The sequence below is a fragment of the Aspergillus terreus genome, genomic scaffold (assembly GCF_000149615.1).
Source record: "Aspergillus terreus NIH2624 scaffold_12 genomic scaffold, whole genome shotgun sequence".
In the NCBI taxonomy this organism is placed as follows: domain Eukaryota; kingdom Fungi; phylum Ascomycota; class Eurotiomycetes; order Eurotiales; family Aspergillaceae; genus Aspergillus; species Aspergillus terreus.
Window position 1 is genome coordinate 614974 of NT_165935.1, and position 19820 is coordinate 634793.

At 54.0% G+C, this 19820-nt stretch overlaps 8 protein-coding genes across 8 annotated transcripts; 4 read left to right on the plus strand and 4 right to left on the minus strand.

Annotated features, from left to right (window-relative positions):
* Nucleotides 1-75: 75 nt before the first annotated feature.
* On the plus strand, nt 76-1484 carry ATEG_08198 (uncharacterized protein; the record flags this gene model as incomplete). Its single annotated transcript, XM_001216819.1, has 2 exons — nt 76-901; nt 961-1484. 2 exons carry the CDS (start codon nt 76-78, stop codon nt 1482-1484), a joined length of 1350 nt encoding a protein of 449 aa, XP_001216819.1.
* A 203-nt stretch (nt 1485-1687) lies between these two features.
* Nucleotides 1688-3827, minus strand: ATEG_08199 (uncharacterized protein; the record flags this gene model as incomplete). The annotated part of the gene is made up of 3 exons (XM_001216820.1): nt 1688-2923; nt 2978-3703; nt 3771-3827. 3 exons carry the CDS (start codon nt 3825-3827, stop codon nt 1688-1690), a joined length of 2019 nt encoding a protein of 672 aa, XP_001216820.1.
* Nucleotides 3828-4956: 1129 nt separating this feature from the next.
* On the minus strand, nt 4957-5703 carry ATEG_08200 (MARVEL domain-containing protein; the record flags this gene model as incomplete). The annotated part of the gene is made up of 3 exons (XM_001216821.1): nt 4957-5172; nt 5314-5580; nt 5662-5703. 3 exons carry the CDS (start codon nt 5701-5703, stop codon nt 4957-4959), a joined length of 525 nt encoding a protein of 174 aa, XP_001216821.1.
* Nucleotides 5704-7251: 1548 nt separating this feature from the next.
* Nucleotides 7252-8095, plus strand: ATEG_08201 (AP-1 complex subunit sigma; the record flags this gene model as incomplete). Its single annotated transcript, XM_001216822.1, has 3 exons — nt 7252-7479; nt 7538-7670; nt 7779-8095. 3 exons carry the CDS (start codon nt 7252-7254, stop codon nt 8093-8095), a joined length of 678 nt encoding a protein of 225 aa, XP_001216822.1.
* Nucleotides 8096-9041: 946 nt separating this feature from the next.
* On the plus strand, nt 9042-10110 carry ATEG_08202 (RNA polymerase III-inhibiting protein MAF1; the record flags this gene model as incomplete). Its single annotated transcript, XM_001216823.1, has 2 exons — nt 9042-9047; nt 9121-10110. 2 exons carry the CDS (start codon nt 9042-9044, stop codon nt 10108-10110), a joined length of 996 nt encoding a protein of 331 aa, XP_001216823.1.
* Nucleotides 10111-11623: 1513 nt separating this feature from the next.
* On the minus strand, nt 11624-13336 carry ATEG_08203 (ankyrin repeat domain-containing protein; the record flags this gene model as incomplete). Its single annotated transcript, XM_001216824.1, has 1 exon — nt 11624-13336. The coding sequence occupies one exon, from the start codon at nt 13334-13336 to the stop codon at nt 11624-11626; it is 1713 nt and encodes a 570-aa protein (XP_001216824.1).
* Nucleotides 13337-13951: 615 nt separating this feature from the next.
* On the minus strand, nt 13952-17036 carry ATEG_08204 (uncharacterized protein; the record flags this gene model as incomplete). The annotated part of the gene is made up of 10 exons (XM_001216825.1): nt 13952-15269; nt 15495-15602; nt 15665-15882; nt 15943-15982; nt 16026-16115; nt 16171-16327; nt 16376-16540; nt 16596-16614; nt 16678-16804; nt 16864-17036. 10 exons carry the CDS (start codon nt 17034-17036, stop codon nt 13952-13954), a joined length of 2415 nt encoding a protein of 804 aa, XP_001216825.1.
* Nucleotides 17037-18260: 1224 nt separating this feature from the next.
* On the plus strand, nt 18261-19819 carry ATEG_08205 (oxygenase MpaB family protein; the record flags this gene model as incomplete). Its single annotated transcript, XM_001216826.1, has 3 exons — nt 18261-19460; nt 19513-19766; nt 19807-19819. 3 exons carry the CDS (start codon nt 18261-18263, stop codon nt 19817-19819), a joined length of 1467 nt encoding a protein of 488 aa, XP_001216826.1.
* Between the last annotated feature and the right edge of the window lies 1 nt (nt 19820).

Consider the following 19820-nt stretch of genomic DNA (forward strand, 5'->3'; position numbering starts at 1 on the left):
CCCTTGTGTTTCTTTCTCGATCATTCATGCATTGATCGGTGATTCCTCTTGTCCCTCCCGCCATACGATTTCGTGATGAATGGGTACGGAGGACACCACCACCTGGACGATGAAGCGTTCGGGGAAAAGTCTCAGCTGCAGGGCGGCTTGAAGACATTCGACGCCTTCCGTACGTCTCCCCATCTTTTCGCCGTGTTGTCTTACGACGGCCAGCCCGATTGCTCAATCGAGACAGTCGGCGCGCGTGAATCCCAGCCTATCCGCCTCGGGAAGTTTGTAAACAAGGTCAAGCTAACCACCCCATCCAGCCAAAACAAAGCCCTCATACACCGCTCCCTCCCGCCGCGGCGGACAATGGGACCGTCCTCATCCTCATTATCTGCACCGTCTTCTCCGTCTCCGAATTCCGCACCTGGGCTCCGCGGCACCGAGAACCACCACTTCAGCGTCGAGAAGGGCGTCTCGCACGACCTCCAGCTGAACCTGGACATCGTCGTCGAGATGCCCTGCGATACCCTCGACGTCAACATCCAGGACGCCGCCGGTGACCGCGTCCTGGCCGGCGAGCTGCTCAAGCGCGAGCCCACCAGCTGGCAACTGTGGATGGACAAGCGCAACTACGAGTCCTACGGTGGCTCCCACGAGTACCAGACCCTCAGCCAGGAGGACGCCGGCCGGCTGGAGGCCCAGGACGAGGACGCCCACGTGCACCACGTCCTCGGCGAGGTGCGCCGCAACCCGCGCAAGAAGTTCCCCAAGTCGCCCAAGCTGCGCCGTGGCGACGCCGTCGACTCGTGCCGCATCTACGGCAGTCTCGAGGGGAACAAGGTGCAGGGTGACTTTCACATCACGGCGCGCGGCCATGGATACCGAGATTTTGCGCCGCACCTGGATCACCAGAGTATGCTCTCTTTCTACTCTCTAGTACCCGTCGTTGATTCGCTACTAACGATGAAACAGCCTTCAACTTCAGCCACATGATCACCGAGCTCTCCTTCGGCCCACACTATCCCACCCTCCTCAACCCCCTCGACAAGACCATCGCCGAGACCGAAACCCACTACTACAAGTTCCAGTATTTCCTCTCCGTCGTGCCGACCATCTACTCCAAGGGCAACCGCGTCCTGGACACGTACTCGATCGCGCCGCCGACGCTGCACGATAACAGCCGCCACAACAAGAACCTCGTCTTCACGAACCAGTACGCCGCCACCAGCCAGTCCGACGCCCTCCCCGAGAGCCCGTTCTTCGTCCCCGGCATCTTCTTCAAGTACAACATCGAGCCCATCCTGCTGCTCATCAGCGAGGAGCGCGGCAGCTTCCTGTCGCTGCTGATCCGCCTCGTCAACACCGTCTCCGGTGTCATGGTCACCGGCGGGTGGCTGTACCAGATGTCCGGGTGGGTAGCCGAGCTGGTGAGCCGGAGACGGGGCCGTGCGAAGTCCGAGGGTGTGCTGAATGGGAAGCATTATGCGGAGGATTAGGTGATGTAACTTTCTGGGAATGCTGTTTTGTCTGTTTGATGCATGTTTATGGGCATTGGTGTTGGTGTTAGAGAATCCTTTTGGCATTTGTTCCTTTTAGATATCCTAGCTACGTACGTATCCAATGTAACTGTATCTGTGCGTCGCAATCAATGGCTAGTATATTTCCAATCATGAACCATGAATACATTATAAACGTCTGTCTAGATCTGGAAAATCTCGCCCATGCCCACGCCAGCGCCTTCGGCTCCGGCGCGACTGTCCACCAAATCCAGCCGCCACCCCTGCCAGTCCCTCAGCTTCTTCTTGATCTCGCGCACCCACTCGACGCGCTTGCGCGCCTCCTCCTCGGCCTGGGCCCGCGCAAACTCCGCCTCATCAAACTCATCGTCAAAGTTCTCCTCCGAGAGCAGCTCCAGGCTGCCGCGTGTAGCCGGTGGGTGCTGCTGGTGCGAGCCTGCCCGGCCACGACCGCCGCCAAACGAGCCTCCACCCGTGAACGCCGCGATGCCGCTGGAGAGCACCGTCGAGAACGACGAGTGCTGCTGCATAGCCATGCTGCGTCTGCGCGCGTGTTCGGGCGTCCCGCCGACGAGGTCGACGTCGTCAAAGGCGTTGGCGGCGGAGGGATTCGTCGCCGAATCGGCGTAGGAGAAGTCGGCGCCATCCCCGGCGCCGCTGGCATCGAGTTCCTGGCGCTTCTCCTTCCACACCCCGCGGCGCAGGTCAAACACCTCGCCTTCGAGCTCGCGGATGCGGCGCTGCAGCCGCGAGCGCTCCTCGTCTTCGAGCTCGTCGAGCGCGTCGTCGTCCGCGCCGCCGTCCCGCTTGCGCAGCGTCTCGAGGTCCTCTTTCAGGCGGAGGTTCTCGTTCTCGACGGTCGCGAGCCGCTTGCGCAGCACGGCCGCCTCCTTCTCAGTCTTTTCGCTCTCGCGCAGCCGCGCCTGGTGTCGTGCTTCGGATTCGCGATGCAGGTTGCCCATCGCCTCGAGCTTCTTTTCTAATGTCTCGATCTTCTTCGTCGCCTCCGCCTTCTCTGTTTTCAGCTCCTCCGTCTCGCGCTGCAGGCTCTTGATCAGCGTCTCCGTCGACGTCTTGTCCACGCCCTCCTTGACGGCTTTCTCCGACGCGCGCGTAAGCGCGGCCTTGGTATCCGTCAGTTCGTTCTGGGACTTCTCAAGGGCGGACTCGCTGCGCGCGAGCTTCTCTTCCAGAGCTGATATTTGCGTCTCGTGCGCGGCGCTCGACGACAGCTGCGCGCGCAGGTTGGAGATTTCGAGCTCCATCGCCTCGATGGTGGCGGATTTCGATTCCAGCTGCTGCATGAGATCCGACGGCGGGGATTCCGATGGCCCGGGAGCGGACACGCTGGCGTTGTTGCGGTGGGTGCGCGTTTGCAGGTGCGAGTTTTGTCGTTGCAGGGAGGCGATTTCGGCTTTCTACACCAGTTCGTTAGCATCACGTTCCTATCTCCTCGCAGGTAGCAGCCTTACCAGCTCCTCAATCTCCCCGGCCTTCTGCTCTGCCTTCTCAAGCCGGTCCTTCAACTCCGCCGCATCGACACTCGCCTCGCGTAGATCCTCCAGCTCCTCCTCCGTCTTCTTCCACCGCGCCGTGCCCTCCTCGAGCTCCTTCTCCAGCCGCTTGTTCTCCTTCTCGAGCTCGTCGATCCGCGTCGACTGCTTGCGGTACACCTCATGCACGGAGTCCCCGTCCGCCGTCAGCGGCGGCAGCGACGGCGATTTGATCGCAGCGGACGGAGACGGCGAGAGGCTTCCCTGCGAGATGGACGTCTTGCGGAACGACGATGACCGCATCTTCGACTGGATCGACAGCGACGGCTGGCGGCCGTGGGCGCCGCGCGACGGCGGACTCGTCGCCGTGTCTATCTTGGGGAGTTGGGGCTGTGCGTCAGGGCCGGGGGACGTCGGGGCGTCGGGCATGGGTTCTGTGGGGGATTCTTCGCGCGGAGGTTCGGCTGTTGTTTCGTCGGTCTTGTCATTGTCTTTGGGTTCGGACAGTTGTTCGGACGGCTGCTCGTCGGGTTTCGGTTGTTCGGTGGGTTTCTCCTCGCTGGGCTTCTGTTCGGCGGTTTCGTCGGAGGCAGACTCCTTCGCCGGCGAGGACTCTGAAGGCGCAGCCGCATCTTTTGATGGTTCTGAGTCTTTGGTGGAGGCTTTTTTGTTGGCTTTCTTCTTTTGTTTTTGGAGCTGGGCTACCTGTAACATAGTGAGCCACGTCTGGTTCTTTGGATGGGGGTAGCGAGGGAGATAATGGGATGTTTACCCTTTTCTTGGCAGCGGCCAGCTTCTCAGCTTTGAGGCGCTCCTCTTCGTCGGCCATGGTGGGAATTGGAGGGTGAGGGGGTAGGGAGAGAGTGAAGGTGGGAGGGATGGGGTTGTGCAAGGGAACGGACAGCTTTCCCCGTACGCCGCACGTGCACGGACCACCTGTATACTCGAGTCAACTACCGTGTACAGAGTATCTAGGTAGACTGATCTAGACAGCCCTAGGCACGGCTCGGTAGATGGATAAGATTAGATAGCTATGTACTGTGTTATTTTAAGCGCCATCTGAATGGCTGGCTCCATGTCTATCGGCAGGGGCTATTGGCAGCACGTTGTCAATCCTGAACACCAACAATGTCAATATATATTTCCAGCCTATACGCCATATCACATCAAAGGGATATACGATCGGGTGTCAGCATACCAGCCGTATACCAATGGTTCAGAAATCAGATCTAGTACAGTAATATCAAGAGAGAAAGTAAATGTTACAAGTACCCAGACGAGTGGAGTCGCTAGAGTCGCTGTTAGTATGAGTGATTTCTAGATGGACTTATAATCTGGATAAGATGGGCAAAGACTACATTGGAAACGCAGTGTCGCTTTTTAAACCATCTGAAAGCCTGACTACGTCGTCAATGTTCTATAGAGTCATTCCTCGTAGCTCAACTCGACACTGGAATCGCTACATGGCAATCAAAGCCAATTTCCAACAGACCAACAGACCAACAACTCTCGTTCAGATTACACTATCAAACATGTAAAGCAAACACAATAACGCCAGGTCCTCCATTAGCTCCGGACCTCAACCTATCCTACCAAACCACACCATCAGAGGATGATACATGCCGCACAAATCTCCCATGGAGACCTCGACACCAGCCCGTCCAAACTCCACTAACCAACATTGTAACATTATTAATAGCTGAGAATTAGGTCATATCGCTGACATAGTTTTAACACTCCAAAGTAAGCGGAGTGTGGTTTCCGGTAACTGTATTCCAAAGCCTCGACATCGTGCCACTCATACTAACGGCGCAACGCCACACCTGCGCATGAAATTCGTATCGTGGTTATCGTTGTCGCAGTCTCCAGACACCGCATTGCAAGAGCTATCGCCATTAGCTCGGGTTCGATACTATAAACAGGAAAACGTTCAAAGTGGAACATACATCTCGCAATGCTTACACCTGGGCCATGCTGGGGCGGGCTCCACGGGCAGGACCAACGCGAGAACGGAGATCGGCACCGGTTCTGCGGGCGGACAGGAAGGAGAAGACCAACGAGGCGGTGTAGCCGGCCCAGGTGAACCAGAGGAAGGCTGTGCTAGCCTGGGCCTCACGGCAGCGCTTCTCGGGGTCGACGGAGCCGTTGGTGACGGAGTTGTTGAGGGTGTAGTCCTGCAGATTATCGACGATTAGCTAGTGGGCCCTGCGTAGCCGTGATGTGGGGCGGCGGATCGATCTGGTAGTATCCATCCTCGCGATGACACCACCATTTATCTACAGCGAATGAAAAGGAAAACAGATTGAATGACGCACCAGGTTGCTGCAGTCGTGGGCTTCGAGCTTGGCAGCGAGCGCAATACCAGCGGTCAGGAAGATGAGCATGTTAAGCAGATCCACGATGATCACGATAATGGGGTGGCCTGCCCAGTCGATGTTCATCGACGAGGGGAACAGGTAGAACAACGTGAACATGGAGAATGCTGCAGCGAACATGGTGTAGTTAACGACGGCCGGGTTGCCTGCGAAGGACTCGTCGATCATGTTACCGACGAGGGCCATGATGAGCAGGGTGAAGACAAACTATCGCGGGAGTCTGTCAGATGAATTCTTCGATCTGAAGATTGCTGCGATGCGTTCGCGGCTGGGATCACGATCACCTACCTCCCACACCCGCAGGCCGATCTGAACAGCTCTCATAACCATGTTGACGACGGAGATTACTCTGGTACGTGGTGGTTGCTGTCGGCGGATTCACTCGCTGGACAGTGTCGAAGGTGCACAGAAGAAGGAGAAGACGACGCGATCGTGAAGGAGCTGGTGAGATTTTCCTGATCAACGGAGATTTAACCCGAAAAGAAAAGGTTGAAGAGGGGACGGTTGGAAGGGATTGATATTTGAGGCGCGGAATGGGCGGAGGGAGCTGGTGTATGACGATATGCCGCGGCCGAATCTGCTACGTCATGGGCGATCATGAAATCATGATCCGACTCCAACCAACGATAGAGGGAGGAAGAGAGATTCCAGATTTGGCTCGGTTGTTCGGCAGTAGTAATATAAGAATTTTTTTTCGATAGGGATGATTTCTCACAGACGGGGCGTTGGTACAAACTCCAGCACGCCAAGTCGACGTGAAGAATTTATATTGCGCGGCATAGACAGCCGCCAGGTACGATCAACAACTAATGCAGGCAGCCTCATTCTCACCACCGTTATGCTTCTCTTCCTATCACTCCTTCCGCCAAGGTCCGGCATGAAACATTGATGCCGTCACCAGGATCGGGATTGCGCTGGCTTTGAAAGTGGTATACTACCTCACTTTCTTCCTCCCATTGGGTCCAAGAGCTCCTGCAGTACCAGTGGAACACAGAACTTAAAGACACAGAGCTCGGATCAGCTGCTCCCTCCCTCGCGAACCGGTCAGCTCGTGGAATACGGTGGACGCATTCAGTAAGGTTGGAAAATTTGCTCGGGATTCTGGATCGGACATTGGTGGGACAGCTGTCTGACCAAGCACCGTTGAGAATATCATCATGATTGATGGGGGGCCGATGGGATTAATAAACAGCCTAGAATGCCTGCAACCCAGCGTTTCGGGATCTATAAGCTGCGGGTTCTTGAGGTACGGTAGGCGCGCGGTTGGACTTGCAGGGACTGTAGGAGGTATCAAAATTGCTAGCACGCTTACCTAGCCTCAGGTTTGTATCTGTTGTGTGAGAAGCGCTTAGCTTGGTATACCGTTCTGAGACTGATCTTGTTTTAGTCATAGGCATGCGCCAGCGTATTGTATGAACCGTATGTCAAGTTATAAGTATGGCTTGCTGGCGTGCGAAGGAGATGTAGGTGGAGGGAACATGAATCGAACAGATTCAGGTATTCTTTCATCTTAGCTTTGGACATGACTCCATGTGCCCAAGCTGTGTGGACATTATTTCTGCTGCCATATCTCAATGGAGGGACTATTGCGAGCGCAGAAGCGTTGGAAAGTGTTTGTGGATATTATAAGAAAGCATTTTCTCATTCTCAGATGAGAAGAAGTACCTGAATTTGATACCTATCTGTCTTTCTGTTTAGTTGGAGATGCTCTGCTATCCCGAGGATTTTCCGGGTTGGATTACTCACCTCTCCATGACCAGATAATTAATGACAGTCATATAGACATGAGTCATATCTGCCAGTTTAACAATTAATCCTCATAAATAAAAGACCCTAGTACTGGGCAAACCCTCTTATTTGAATGCTCTGTGTTGGAGAATGACAGCGGGGCAGCCGTGCGGGCCGCGAAGAAATTGTCCCCAGCTCGGAGATGTTGTTGATTCCGCCCACAACTCTCCCCTTTCGTGGCCACTTCTCCTTTCCATCCACCCCTCTCCCCTCACACCATGGCTATCCAGTGCGTGTTCGCTCTCCGTCAGATCAACGGAAAATGCGCTAACCTCATCCTCTAGCTATTTGATTTTGCTCTCCCGCCAAGGCAAAGTGGTACGTCTCGTCACCCACCCAACTTTCATCCGCACTCAGGCTCGGAGGAACTGACCAGATAATTTTGCTTCAGCGCCTTGCCAAATGGTTCACTACTCTCTCCCCCAAGGAGAAGGCCAAGATCATCAAGGATGTGACCCAGCTCGTTCTGTCCCGTCGCACGCGGATGTGCAATTTCCTTGAGTATAAGGGTAGGTCTACCCCTCCATCGTTGTGCCTCCGGTAACCTTTGCTGGACCCTGTCTTGCAATTGCTTCTTTCGTCTCCCACAGTCAACTGACAGTTCGCCGCCTCTCCAGATACCAAAGTCGTTTACCGTCGCTATGCCTCCCTGTTCTTCATCGCCGGATGCGCTTCCGATGACAACGAGCTGATCACCCTCGAAATCGTGCACCGATACGTCGAGCAAATGGACAAGTACTACGGCAACGTGTGCGAGCTGGACATCATCTTCAACTTCCAAAAGGCATACTTCATTCTGGACGAGTTATTGTTGGCAGGCGAGATGCAGGAAAGCAGCAAGAAGAACGTCTTGCGGTGCATTAGCCAGCAAGACAGTCTGGAAGACATGGAGGTGAGTGATGACCACGCCCCTGAGTGGATGGAGACCGCCTAGGACGCCTGATGGAATGCGACGGGTTGAAATTCGTTGTGTTGGTCCACCGAGCGTTGCCCTTCGTTCACTGGGATCTTCATCTCCCCGTCTACAACCTACCCTCCCTTCACCACGAGATTCGCGACTCCCCGTTGGTTGGATCGGACACCTCCACCTCATGCACGGCCCATACACCCCCGTATCCCTTAGTTGCCCTCAGATCTCCTCACATTCACCCATGGCCCCACGTGAATGACCAACTGGACCACCCAGGCTAACCTCATTCTCCCCCAGGTCGAGGAAGACGTGGTTACGAAGATCATGTAGCGGCATTCGGATTCGGCAACTGAGCGTTCCTGTGTTTATAACTGCTGGAAGATGGCTTTACTCCTGGAGGGTTTGTACGTTTACTGCGGGACAGAGATACTACTACACGGCGTTGGACGTACATAGGCGTTGACAGCATTTATTATTGTTTGCGATGAACTAATTAATTCCGTTCTTTTACAGCGAGATTCACAGAGAGAGCAAGTCTGGGACGACCAAGAATGGCCGGACCCGTGAGGTGACCGAGTGATATCACTGGCCGCGCCCGGTCGCCACGTGACCCTCCTTCCCCCCCTCGATCGCAACGCGCAACCTGACACCATCATCTATCTCCATCTATCCATCCTTCATTTCATCTCCTTCTTTATCGCGCTGTCTCAGTCATGGCCCTGTGTGCTGTGATCTCCCCTTGTTAACCGTCTCTTTATCTCCTGACCTCCGCCAGTGTTCACCGTCTCCTTATCTCCGATCGGCTACGTTTCCACTCTCCTGATAGCGACCACGTCGACTGCGCCGAACTTGGTTGATAACGCTCTAATTCTCTCTCCTGCGACCTGGTTGTCGATTTCTTCAAATTCTCTCACCTTATCACTTATTGCGCATCGATCCCTCTATTCCTGGACGGATAACCTCGGTAAAGATGAAGGTGTGTTCCGGATGCGCTGACGCTCCCAACTCTCACCCCATCGGATCGTGTACTAATGGCTTCGTCATCATAGTTCTTACCCCTCCCCGATATCGAAGACGTGACGAGTTCATTGAATTTCGATACCGCCGATTGTCACATCCTCGGCGGCTGCGACCTGTATACCACCAAGGCCGCTCGCGCCGACCGGAAACTGTACAAGAACATTGAGCAGTCCCTTGAAGCCCAATATGAATCCGTCCTTCGACTGTCCGCATCGCTTTCTCCGCCCAACGCGTCAGACGCGGCCGCCTCCCTGAATCTATCGCGGTCCAGTCCCTTCGGACCCCTGAGTGAGCATTCGAGCCGGCGCACGTTTGCCTACTTGATCGCGACCCTCAACGCGAGCCATCCGGACTACGACTTCTCACATGTGCTACGGCCGTCAGACTTCCATCGCGAGCGGAACCTGAAGCGCGTGATGAATACCATCGATACGACGCTGTTCAATCTGCGCCCACGCGAGACCATGGATATGACACCCCCTTCACCGGTGACCGTGTCCGGATCCTATAACGCCGGAGCGTCATCTACCTGGGGCCCTCGCATGTGGCGAATTATCGACGAACAGATGTCGCTGAAGGAATGCTCCATATACTCGTACTCTCCAGAGGAAGACCCCTCTGATGCCGATGACGGTGCTATCTGGAGCCTCCATTACTTTTTCTTCAACCGTATTCGGAAGCGCGTGTGCTATCTCTACTTGCGCGCGATTCCCATCCTGAGTCACACACCCAGCGAAGGCGATGGGTTCGCCACACCCACGACGAAGCGCACGTTCGATGATGGCTACTTGACCCCCGACCTCGGATCGAGCAAGCGGGCCCGCTACTGGCTTGGCGAACACGTTGATCTGGAGCAGGAAAGCTCCAGCGAGGAGGAAGCGACGTCAAAACCGTCGCGTCCTGTGGTCGACGAATACGACAATTATCTGCTCAGCGATGAAGAGTTCCGTTCTCGCTCTGGTAGCAAGGGAACTGTCCGCGCCATGAGCGAGGAAATTGCGGACTCGATGGAAGTCTAACTTGTGATGTCCAGTAATGACCTGCTTCGTTTCTTCCGTGTCTATTCTCTATTTACTGCTTGTTACCTATGATCGGGCTTTGCTTTGTTCCAGTTTCCGGCGTTTTGTTATGCATTCAACCTGCATCAGCACAGGCTAGGGGCGTTTGGCAGGGAGAGGGATGATCAGGCCCCGACTAATTTGTCCACTGTGCTTTATTCTATGGTTTCAATGTGTTTGCGCTGCATACCCTTTGTTGCGGCGCATCTGGGATGATCGGGCTTTTTACCTTCCTGTTCTTAGTGTATATTCAATGCATGGTTTAGAATCATATGAGGGATAAGTGTAGAATGTAGTGGGCAGTAGTATGAATGAGGATTCTCAGCACGGCGACTGCATTATCTCAGGTAAAGTTATCATCTTTTCACCCTTGATGGCCGTGTGTTACTCCAATTTCCTAAAATAGAATATGAGCCCAGCTTCACTCAATCAAATGTGTTGAAAAATGATCTATGTCTAGTAGACCAAACTTAAGCAAGCTTTCTACCATGCAACCATCGTGTCTTTGTTCCTCATAATCAGCTGAGGCAGTACTCATGAACGAATGACATCACTATGAGTAGAGCAAGTTGCATAGCAGAGAACAATGTTCAATTACACTAGAATCATTCTTGCACCCTCCCACTCTAATGCTATCAAGCGACATGTCAAAATGCAGACCCTCTTTAATCTTGCGATAAACCCCATATTGGGCCACACAGGACACAAGACCCCTACTATATCCTCCTTCCACAACGCCTCTCCACGAGGCCTTCCAACGCCTTCCTATGGCAGTTCAAGCACGGTCTACCCTCAGCTGCAAGCTCCTGTTCCGCTTGTCAAGAGACCCGGCATGAGATCAGCCACGCGTTAGGTCCTATATGAGACGGCAGGTCATCCTGGATCTTACGAATGTCTTTGACTGCTTGTACCACAGGTACATCTCGTATGTACTTTTGGCCTTCTCTTATGGGTGACTACCATGGCAGATGTTACTGGCATAGGTCTCGGCTTCATTCGAGGGATTACTCCGGATGCTGATTATCCGGTTGTTCATCAGCAGACTGGAAGGTGTAGCTTGGGGGACCTGAGAGAGAGAGAGAGGGAGAGAGAGAGAGAGAGAGGGAGAGAGAGAGAGAGAGAGAGAGAGAGAGAGAGAGAGAGAGAGAGAGAGAGAGAGAGAGAGAGAAGAACAGAAGAGGGCATGGCGATGTTTTCGAAATGCAGGATCTGTATATATAGCAGCAATACTCGCCACGACTTGACAGGGGTAGGTGCATGGTACGTACATCGCTGTCAAATGTACTTATTTATCATTGCTGTATTGAAGAGAGATTATCGCCTTGGTTTCCTAACACCAAGAGGGTACAATTTACTTCTTATGCGGGATGTTAGTCTTAACAGAAGGATGAAGCTCCGTCATATTGTGGAGTTAATGCCCAGGTTATTGCTCTGGTCCAGGAAAGAAAAGAAAATTCTTATGCACTTCCACCACTCACGTCAAATTGACTTCTGGTGTCGATAGGAGATGAACAGGACAATCTGCAACAGCACCTCTGTCTAACAGGAATGTCATCATAGGCTGATCCCATCGTGCTATTGCATGACATATTGGCGAGTGACCTTTAGGATCTGTCAGGTTCACTTTCGCGCCTTTATCTAGCAGCAACCCCACAACACTTTTAGAAAAACATCCGGCCGCATGAAATAGTGGTGTACGGCCGCCCCGGTCCATGGCATTCGGGTCACCGCCTTTTTCAAGCAGTAGTCGTATCATCTCTAGCAAGTATTCTTCTGTCGTGAATGGAGGTGGCGCTCTGCCGTCGTGGAGCTCGGCATTCGGATGAACCTTTCTCATTTGCCTCATCACAGCAACCAGTGAATACGGTTTCCCCTTTCCATAAAGCAGGGGTGTGCAGCCATGGATGTCTTTTGCGTTTGGATTGCAGCCTCTATCCAGAAGTAGCCGTATAACTTCTAAGGCTGATCTCAATGCCGCAAATAAATGCGTCGACCGGTCAGTACGCTCTTTAGCATCCAGAGTGGCGCATATTAACAGCTGCTCAAACACCCCAAGTGCCCTGCCCACTGCGTAGATCAACGGTGTGCATCTAAGCGCATCTTCACTGTCGGGGTTGTCGCCCCTATTCAGGAATAAATTCACCACTTCTGGAGAAGATCTTTGCACTGCATATGAGAGTAGCGTTTGGCCGTCACAGTCTGGAGTATTTGGGTTAATGCTTCTCTCTATCAGCAATTTGACAATCTCCAAAGGTGCCTTTTCCACTGTGAATATTAGCATGTGAAGAAGGTCGTCTGTTATCTCTGTATAGGTATTGTCTAATAGCATCTTCACGATCTCGCGATTTCTGGAGCGCACTGCATCCTTCAATAGGCCTGTCAACCACTCTAGGGCTGCGTATCTGCCCAAAAATGGATGTGTCAATAGCACACGCACTGCCTTTTCATTGCCATGTACGACGGCAGCCCGCAATGGATGATCATACCGCTGACCGAGGATACTCAGACCGTGAACTAAGTCAAGCGCGCATGATATGAGGTTCGCACAATCCTTTTCAGCAAGGACGTAAAGTAGGTTTGCATCTTCTGTGTAGCGGCGTATTTCGTGTTGCTCGCAAATGTTATTCTTCAAAAGCCAATGGCCAAGGGGAAGCGTCTCCAGAAAATGTCTTTGTGAGATTCCATGTCCGAGTGCAGTATCAGCATGGTAGAACACATTCTGCACCGCGTACCTGAAGAAAGGGAATTTCTCGGCAACGATTTCCCGCAGATGTTTTGCATCTTCAGATTTTGCAACTGGCAATGGGTCTGGTATTATCACACAGGTAGACAGGTCTAAGGTCACGTAGTTGAGACAAGATTTCTTGAGAGCCTCGTTGCCCGGTCCTGGGGCGACACTGCCCACGTTTGCATGAAGGTTGCGGAATCCTTCATCCTTGAGAAAGTCTCGAACTGACTCGTGGATGAACTGCACAGTAGGGCGCTTTGACTTTGTGAGCTCGGCAAGGCCTTTTGAGGAATCGAGAATGAATCGCTTCATGTCTTCTGGGGTGATTTCATTTTGATCCCACTCAAGCAGTGATGGATCAGTCTCGGTGGCACCAATTATAGCAAAGTAAAGCTCCTCTCTAGTCAACGGCCGTTGTGCATAGAGGATCCACTGTATACACAGTAGCGTGTCCTCCATGTTGTTATTGTCTCGTGTTAAGATGTCTTTTAACAGCTCATGTAGTCCATCTGGAATCTCAGACAGTCTTTTCTTTAGCGCATGTACACGACCACGATCATGCTCTTTGTTGAGTATTTGGACGACAAGGACGACCCATAAAAAGACTCCGGAGGCACGGGCAATGATCTCCTGTTTGATCTTTTGCACTTGCTTGCTGCGCCCAGCCTTTAACTCTGCGTGTACATAGGCTGTAATGTCGTCACCGTGGCCCTCCTGGTCCTCCAAGACAAGCTCCAGCCCTTTGTTAATGGCGATGTGTGGGTAATGACGGCTTGAAAAACAGACTAGAAGCCGGAAATGCTCGGACGCAGCCAGATCTCCTAGTTGTTCAAAGAAGGAAAGCATGTCTCGTATCTGATTTTCATCGCATTCGTCGAGTGCATCAATGTAGCACACCAGGGTACGGCCTTGGAGCTTTTCGACAGCGCTCCTGAACAGAGATTTCAGCGTCTCCATCTCCCATTGCACCACTTCGCTATGCAGTACAGTTTTGGGAACCAAGCAAAAGATATTCAGCAAATCAGGTATCTTTTCCAGGAGTTGAAATAGAAGCGAGCGAAACATTCCCGATACCTATTTCTCTAGGTCGTCGCCTCTGGCGTTGAAGAAGAAGGAGATTACAGTAGCGTTAGCAAATTGTCGGACGGCTTTACCGAAAGCAAATTTCATCAAGGTCGACTTGCCAGCTCCTGGCTTCCCTTTGATCCATAAAAACCCATGGTGCTCGCCAAAGCTGTTTGGGTCGAGCCACTGCTGATATTTTTCGCTCCGTGGTAGCCACTGGCAGGTCTTGACATGAGCCAGCCGGATTGTGGAGTGCCGCGCATGTATCTGGTCGAACTTCAAAGCCGCTAAGAAGGACCGTTTCTCTTCAGCTGTTAGGCGGTCCTGAAACTGAGCTTCGCTCTGGACCGACTCGGAATGATCATGAGCGGGTAATTGCTGACTACCAGGCGATGTCGCATGAACGTAGGAAAGTATTTCCCTTGCGCAAGCTGCGGCAGTAGCCGCAGCAAAAGGCTGAAACTGTTTGCTCTTATGAGAATCAGCATAGTCGCAGATGCCGCGAATGACCAAGCACGGTAGTTCGTTCATCACACCGGCGGCCTCCATCTCATAGCAGAGTACTCCGCCAAGCCCGGAGCTGATGCGATCTCTTGAGATGCCGTCCTTGATGACCTGATTTCCGGACGCAATGGTGCCGAAGAATATCAATGGATGCTTGTCTTGCCGCGGCTCGCGCTCCACAAGCATGGTCATGTTGCAACTGGAACATGTGCTGTGCCCTTGGGGATGGTCGTATGAGGAATGGAAGAGTATATCGAACTCTGGAGGAGGCAGAACCGTGTTGGTGGCAGCAAGACGCTCACTGATATTTCTTCTGGAAATGGACAGATTCGACTTGGCTTTGGAAACAGCTGTGAGTAAGATACGGGGAGGCGAGTTCAGAGATCCGGTACGCTCTTGAAAGCCATTTGTGATGGTCTTTCCGTAATCATATTGTACCACGCCTCCATACTTTCCCTCTGGTTGGCTGATGACAACATCACCGAGCCTAATGTCGGCTTTGGAGCTTGGAACACCCCCAGCAATCCCGACAAGAAGACCTGCCTTGACGGAGGGAAAGGTTGAGACTATCCTGGCAACGGCGGCAGCAGCAGCGTTTGTTCCGATGCGACCGGCCGGCAAGCAGACGAGAACCACTTCATGGTTGTGGATACGGCCAGTGGTGTACTCGTTTAGCTCCTCGTACAAGTCATCGAGGCTTTGCTTCGCGGCGGCGTACTCCAGGGGGAGGGCGCATATCCAAGCTATTGTGAAGTCTTCTGGTCGGGGACGACGTCGCTTGAGCCTGGTCATGGCGATTGGGGGGGATACAGTAGAAGATTGTCTTTGGGAGAAGGCGTATCAGCCTGAGAAAGGGAGGAGAAGAGGAAGAAGGAAGAAGAGTGCGGCTGGAGAGATCCCAACAAGGCTAATGAGACTAACGAGGCTGTGGTGACGGCGCCAACCAATCAGGCCCCTGTCAGTACAATAGCTTCACACGACGGTATCAATTGATGATACAACCAAGATAGTCATCTACAGTATATATTCATTCAGATGGGATATCTACAGATTCAACATGGACAACTCCAAATCCACCTTCTGCGGCCGTACCATCACGATCCCTGTCTTCCGAACCTGGTCATTGGCTTTTCCAAAGTACCGTCCAGAGCGGAAACTATTGAACACTCACGTTAGCAAGCGGATCTAGTTCAACTCGAGGCCGATCAGTCTCCATACCTCCAATTAAGGTTCGCCATGACCACGTTTTGGACGCCCCGGATGTACTGCTGGACCTCGGCGTCGATGCGCTCTCCCCAGCTGGGCAGCTCCGCTAGGGCCATGTACCAGTCGCGATAGCACGATACCAACATCTCCCCGATGTGGTCAAAGGCCATTTGGGCCGGCATCCCAGCGTGGCGGCAAATGGCCACCATGTTATGCGTGACCCCTTCTTTCTGCGCCGGGTTAACGGTGTTGCCTGTGGCTGAGCGATAGTGTGAATAGTGTGAACTTACCTCTTCTTTGCAGTAGGACAGGATATCGTTTTGCCTGGGTCTAGTGTCAGTGCTGGTAGTACAAGTTTTTGATCTAGACCCACAGCAGTACAAGGTCGATTCCGAGTCTCTCGATCTCCCGGATGCTTCGCGTCTCGAAAACCGAGTCTGGAAGGTTGAGTTTGTGTGCGTATCTAGTTCCAAGTGCTCGTTAGCCATGCCCAAAGCTGACATCTCACGCTCACGTACTCTACCAAGGCAAACAGGGGAGAAACCCCAGACGACTGTCGGCGCAAATCGAGCATCTCTTGCAAGGTCGGGTAATCCCCATTGGAGCAGTTGCGCACCTGCTCCAGGGTCCCCGTGCAATAGTTCTTCATGGCATTTGCAAATCTCCGCCGGACGCCTGAAGACGGTCAGTATGCCGAATATCCGGAGCAGTCAATGCGCATACCGACGGGGGACCCCTTGGCTACTCTCTCCCACACAGTATTATGCACCTGGACTAGGCTGTTCTCCGAGCGCGGAGCAACCCCATCATTGTCCATCCCCTCCAACAAACTGTTGATCAGCTGTTGAGCTCCCTCGGGGTCATCCTTCAGTCCCCCGTTATCAAAAACTGAGCGGTTAGCCGGGACCGTGGAACGATTGAGACACGAGGCGATAAGACCCACTGTCATCGAACGGAAACACCTGTCGGCCCACCGTCAGCACACTCCACAAGGCGTGGTCTAGAAGTATATGGACAGGACATACCCAATTTCCCCAGTCGCACACGGTGCGCAGCTCCTCTGCGCCGGCGTACGGGGCGCAAATCGAGCAGAAGTATGAAAAGTCGGTCTTGAACAAGATGCGCTGCGCTCGCTCGTCGAATGAGCACTGGCTATTTTCGGATATCCGTGAGCCCTGGACCGATCCATGGGTGCGACCCGGGGTACAAACTTTGATAGCCACATTTCCGACGCTCTCCTCACGGACTCGTAATAGGGGTTTACGTCTGGCTGGCCAGATAGGAACAGCACGAACATGTTGGGGAGCCGCACCGGGACGTGCTCGTCTTCGCTGGGCTTCCGCGTGGGAAGGATGGTCTGCTGCAGGACCTGGAGGAGCGACATGTTGCAAAGTCTGCACGAGGAGAAGAATACAGTTGAAAGAAAGAGTTCAACTTGATGGCGTTTCTGATAAGGCTATCTGCTACAACTCTATAGCACGTTGCAACGAACGTACAGGGGTCTTATATACACACGTGGATGCGCCACCGGGATCTGAAAACTGAACTTCACAACACTATCAACTCCCTCTTTCGTACCTCCTTCGCGACAATCATGATTCCTTCCTCGATACAATCCCAATCGGACAACCCGGAGGCCATCTAGATCCAACCGGACCAGCGGGCCAGATAGGCTCTGTTCGGCGCTCCACCGCAGAGGGCAAATGCCGGGCTTGTGACACCCGACAAGACAAGCAAGTGGATATCATGCCTCAACCGCAACAGGACTATTGTGTATAACGTGCACAAAGTGCCGCTCGGGAGTCGTCGCGAACCAGGAGGGAGTACTTCGCCACCGTGGCTGAACCGGCACTATTGGCATAGTCTGGACGGGGGTGGTGGAGATCGCAGCCCCATATCAAGACCCTCGGACCATCTGCAGCCTCGTTCATTCGCGGAGACGGGAGATCTTGAACGATGGATCGTCCCAAAGCTAATCGGGCTCTGGTTCCAGGAACACACATCACCCCCGGCGCATCGTGAGAAAACGCAAAATCGTCAATCTTGCCCAATGGGGGTATTCAGCCACGGCTGGGCCGTCTATCATGTCTCCCTAGAGGGTCAATGTGCCCTCCTCTCCCCCCGTCGGACCCGGCCGCTACAGGCTTTGCAAACGGTGTCCCCGACGTCCGAGTCTTTGTTATCGGCCGTGAGGTCGTCTATCCGTCTCTCCACTGGCGTCGGGGTCGAGTCCGCGGCCCCATACGGGGTCTGTCATTGGGTTCCATAGCATCTCAGCTGATGGGCGTACGCTCGAAAATGTCGCACGACAGTTCGGGTTCCTCAATAGCGCCATCTGCTCGTGGCGAACGCACTGCCTGGACGTCACTGTCTGTGCAGGGGAAGACCGAGATCGTCCGCGTGGGTGCCGCCTTGCTGGTTCCTTGTCCAGAATCCTGTTCACTGCTCGCTGGAAACTCGGCGGCATTCCGTGCTATCCGGTTGGCAATGACGAAGTATATAGCCAACATGAAGCGCCATATCACTGCCCATCATTCCAAAAGCCCAACCCAGGCCTATCAGTTCTTTCTCATTGCCATTCCCTAATACCTCGTCAGCTGTGAACATCATGGACACTTCCACCGCATCGCCCAGACCAGGGGATCTCGTCACCAAATGGGGCTACTCGTTCACCTGGACAGACCAACACCTGCCGCGAGCAGAGACCGAACCCCTCCGCCAACAGTACGACACGCTAGGCGCTGCGGCTCTCGAACGACTGCAAGCCATCCGGGCGTCCCTCCTGGAAGCCGCCAAAGCCAATGGCACCAACCCACCACCCACCGACCTCTATGCCCTCCTGCAAGCCCATCACACGCACGATGACGTCCTGGCCCGGTTCTGGGCCGAGACGCACACCGTCCCTGAATGGGTCGACTGGGCACAGCTCGCCCGCGGCCAGCGCGTCTTCTACCGCTACGCCATCGCCAACATCGTCGGCTTCGCCCTGCAGGGCTTTGTCGCCGAGAACTCCGTACACCCCCTCCCCCTCTCCCTGCCTCCCCTCTCTCTTTCACACCCGCTGACAGCAAAGCTCCAGGCCGCACCAGGCGTGGTGGAAGTCCTCGTCCGCACCGGCGGCTTCTCCACCCGCACCCTGCTCAACCGCCTCCTCGAGACCTTCCAGTGGCTCATCCAGATCACGCACTCGCTGGAGGCGCTGCAGCCCGGCGGCGAGGGCCACACCGCAACAGTGCGCGTGCGTCTTCTCCACGCCTCCGTCCGCCAGCGTCTGCTCCTCCTCGCCGCCCGCAAACCGGGCTACTTCGACACGGCCCGCTACGGCGTCCCTGTCAACACGCTCGACAGCATCCACTCCATCAGCACCTTCTGCTGCAACCCGATGTGGCTGCAGCTGCCGCGGTTCGGGGTGGCGCCTGCGGCGGCCGACGTTGCGGACTACATCGCGCTGTTCCGGTACGTGGCGCTCCTGCTGGGCACGCCGGAGGGATATTTTAAGAGCGTGGAGAGCGCGCGCCGCACGATGGAGAGTATGCTGGCGCATGAGCTGCGCACGACGGAGACGAGCCGCGTCGTGGCGTTTAATTTTGTCGAGTGTGTGGGGAATTTTCCGATGCCGATGTATGTGTCCAAGAGGTTTGTCGAGGCGGGCAGTCGCTGGATTAACGGGCATGAGTTGTGTGATGAGTTGGAGATGGGGAGGCCCGGTTTGCTGCACTATCTGGTGTTTGCGGGGCATTGTGTCTTGGTTGCGGTGTTGGCGTGGGTGCAGTGGGTGGTGCCCGGGTTGGATGCGCTGGTTGTGAGGGTAAGTTGGTTCGTTTCTGAGATTGTGAGTGATGCTGATGTGGTGCATGCAGTTCTTTAGGGAGGTCATGTACCGTGGCGTGGTGCTGCGGAAACGCAGTCGGTTCACCTTCAAGTATGTCCCCCGGGAGGGGAAGAGCACCGGCAAAGAGAAGCATCTTGATGGTAAGGGTGATATTGAGTCTGGAGTATGCTGGGGGAATGTTCTCGGATTGCCTGATATGGGCCTGTTCGAGATGTTCTTCCTCCTGGTTCTGGTTGCTGCCGTCGGCATGGCGACGGCGGTGGTGGTCGGTGCGCTGTCACAGTATGCACATTGGAATAAATACTAGGATGGATTCCTATAGCATAGATAACTAAG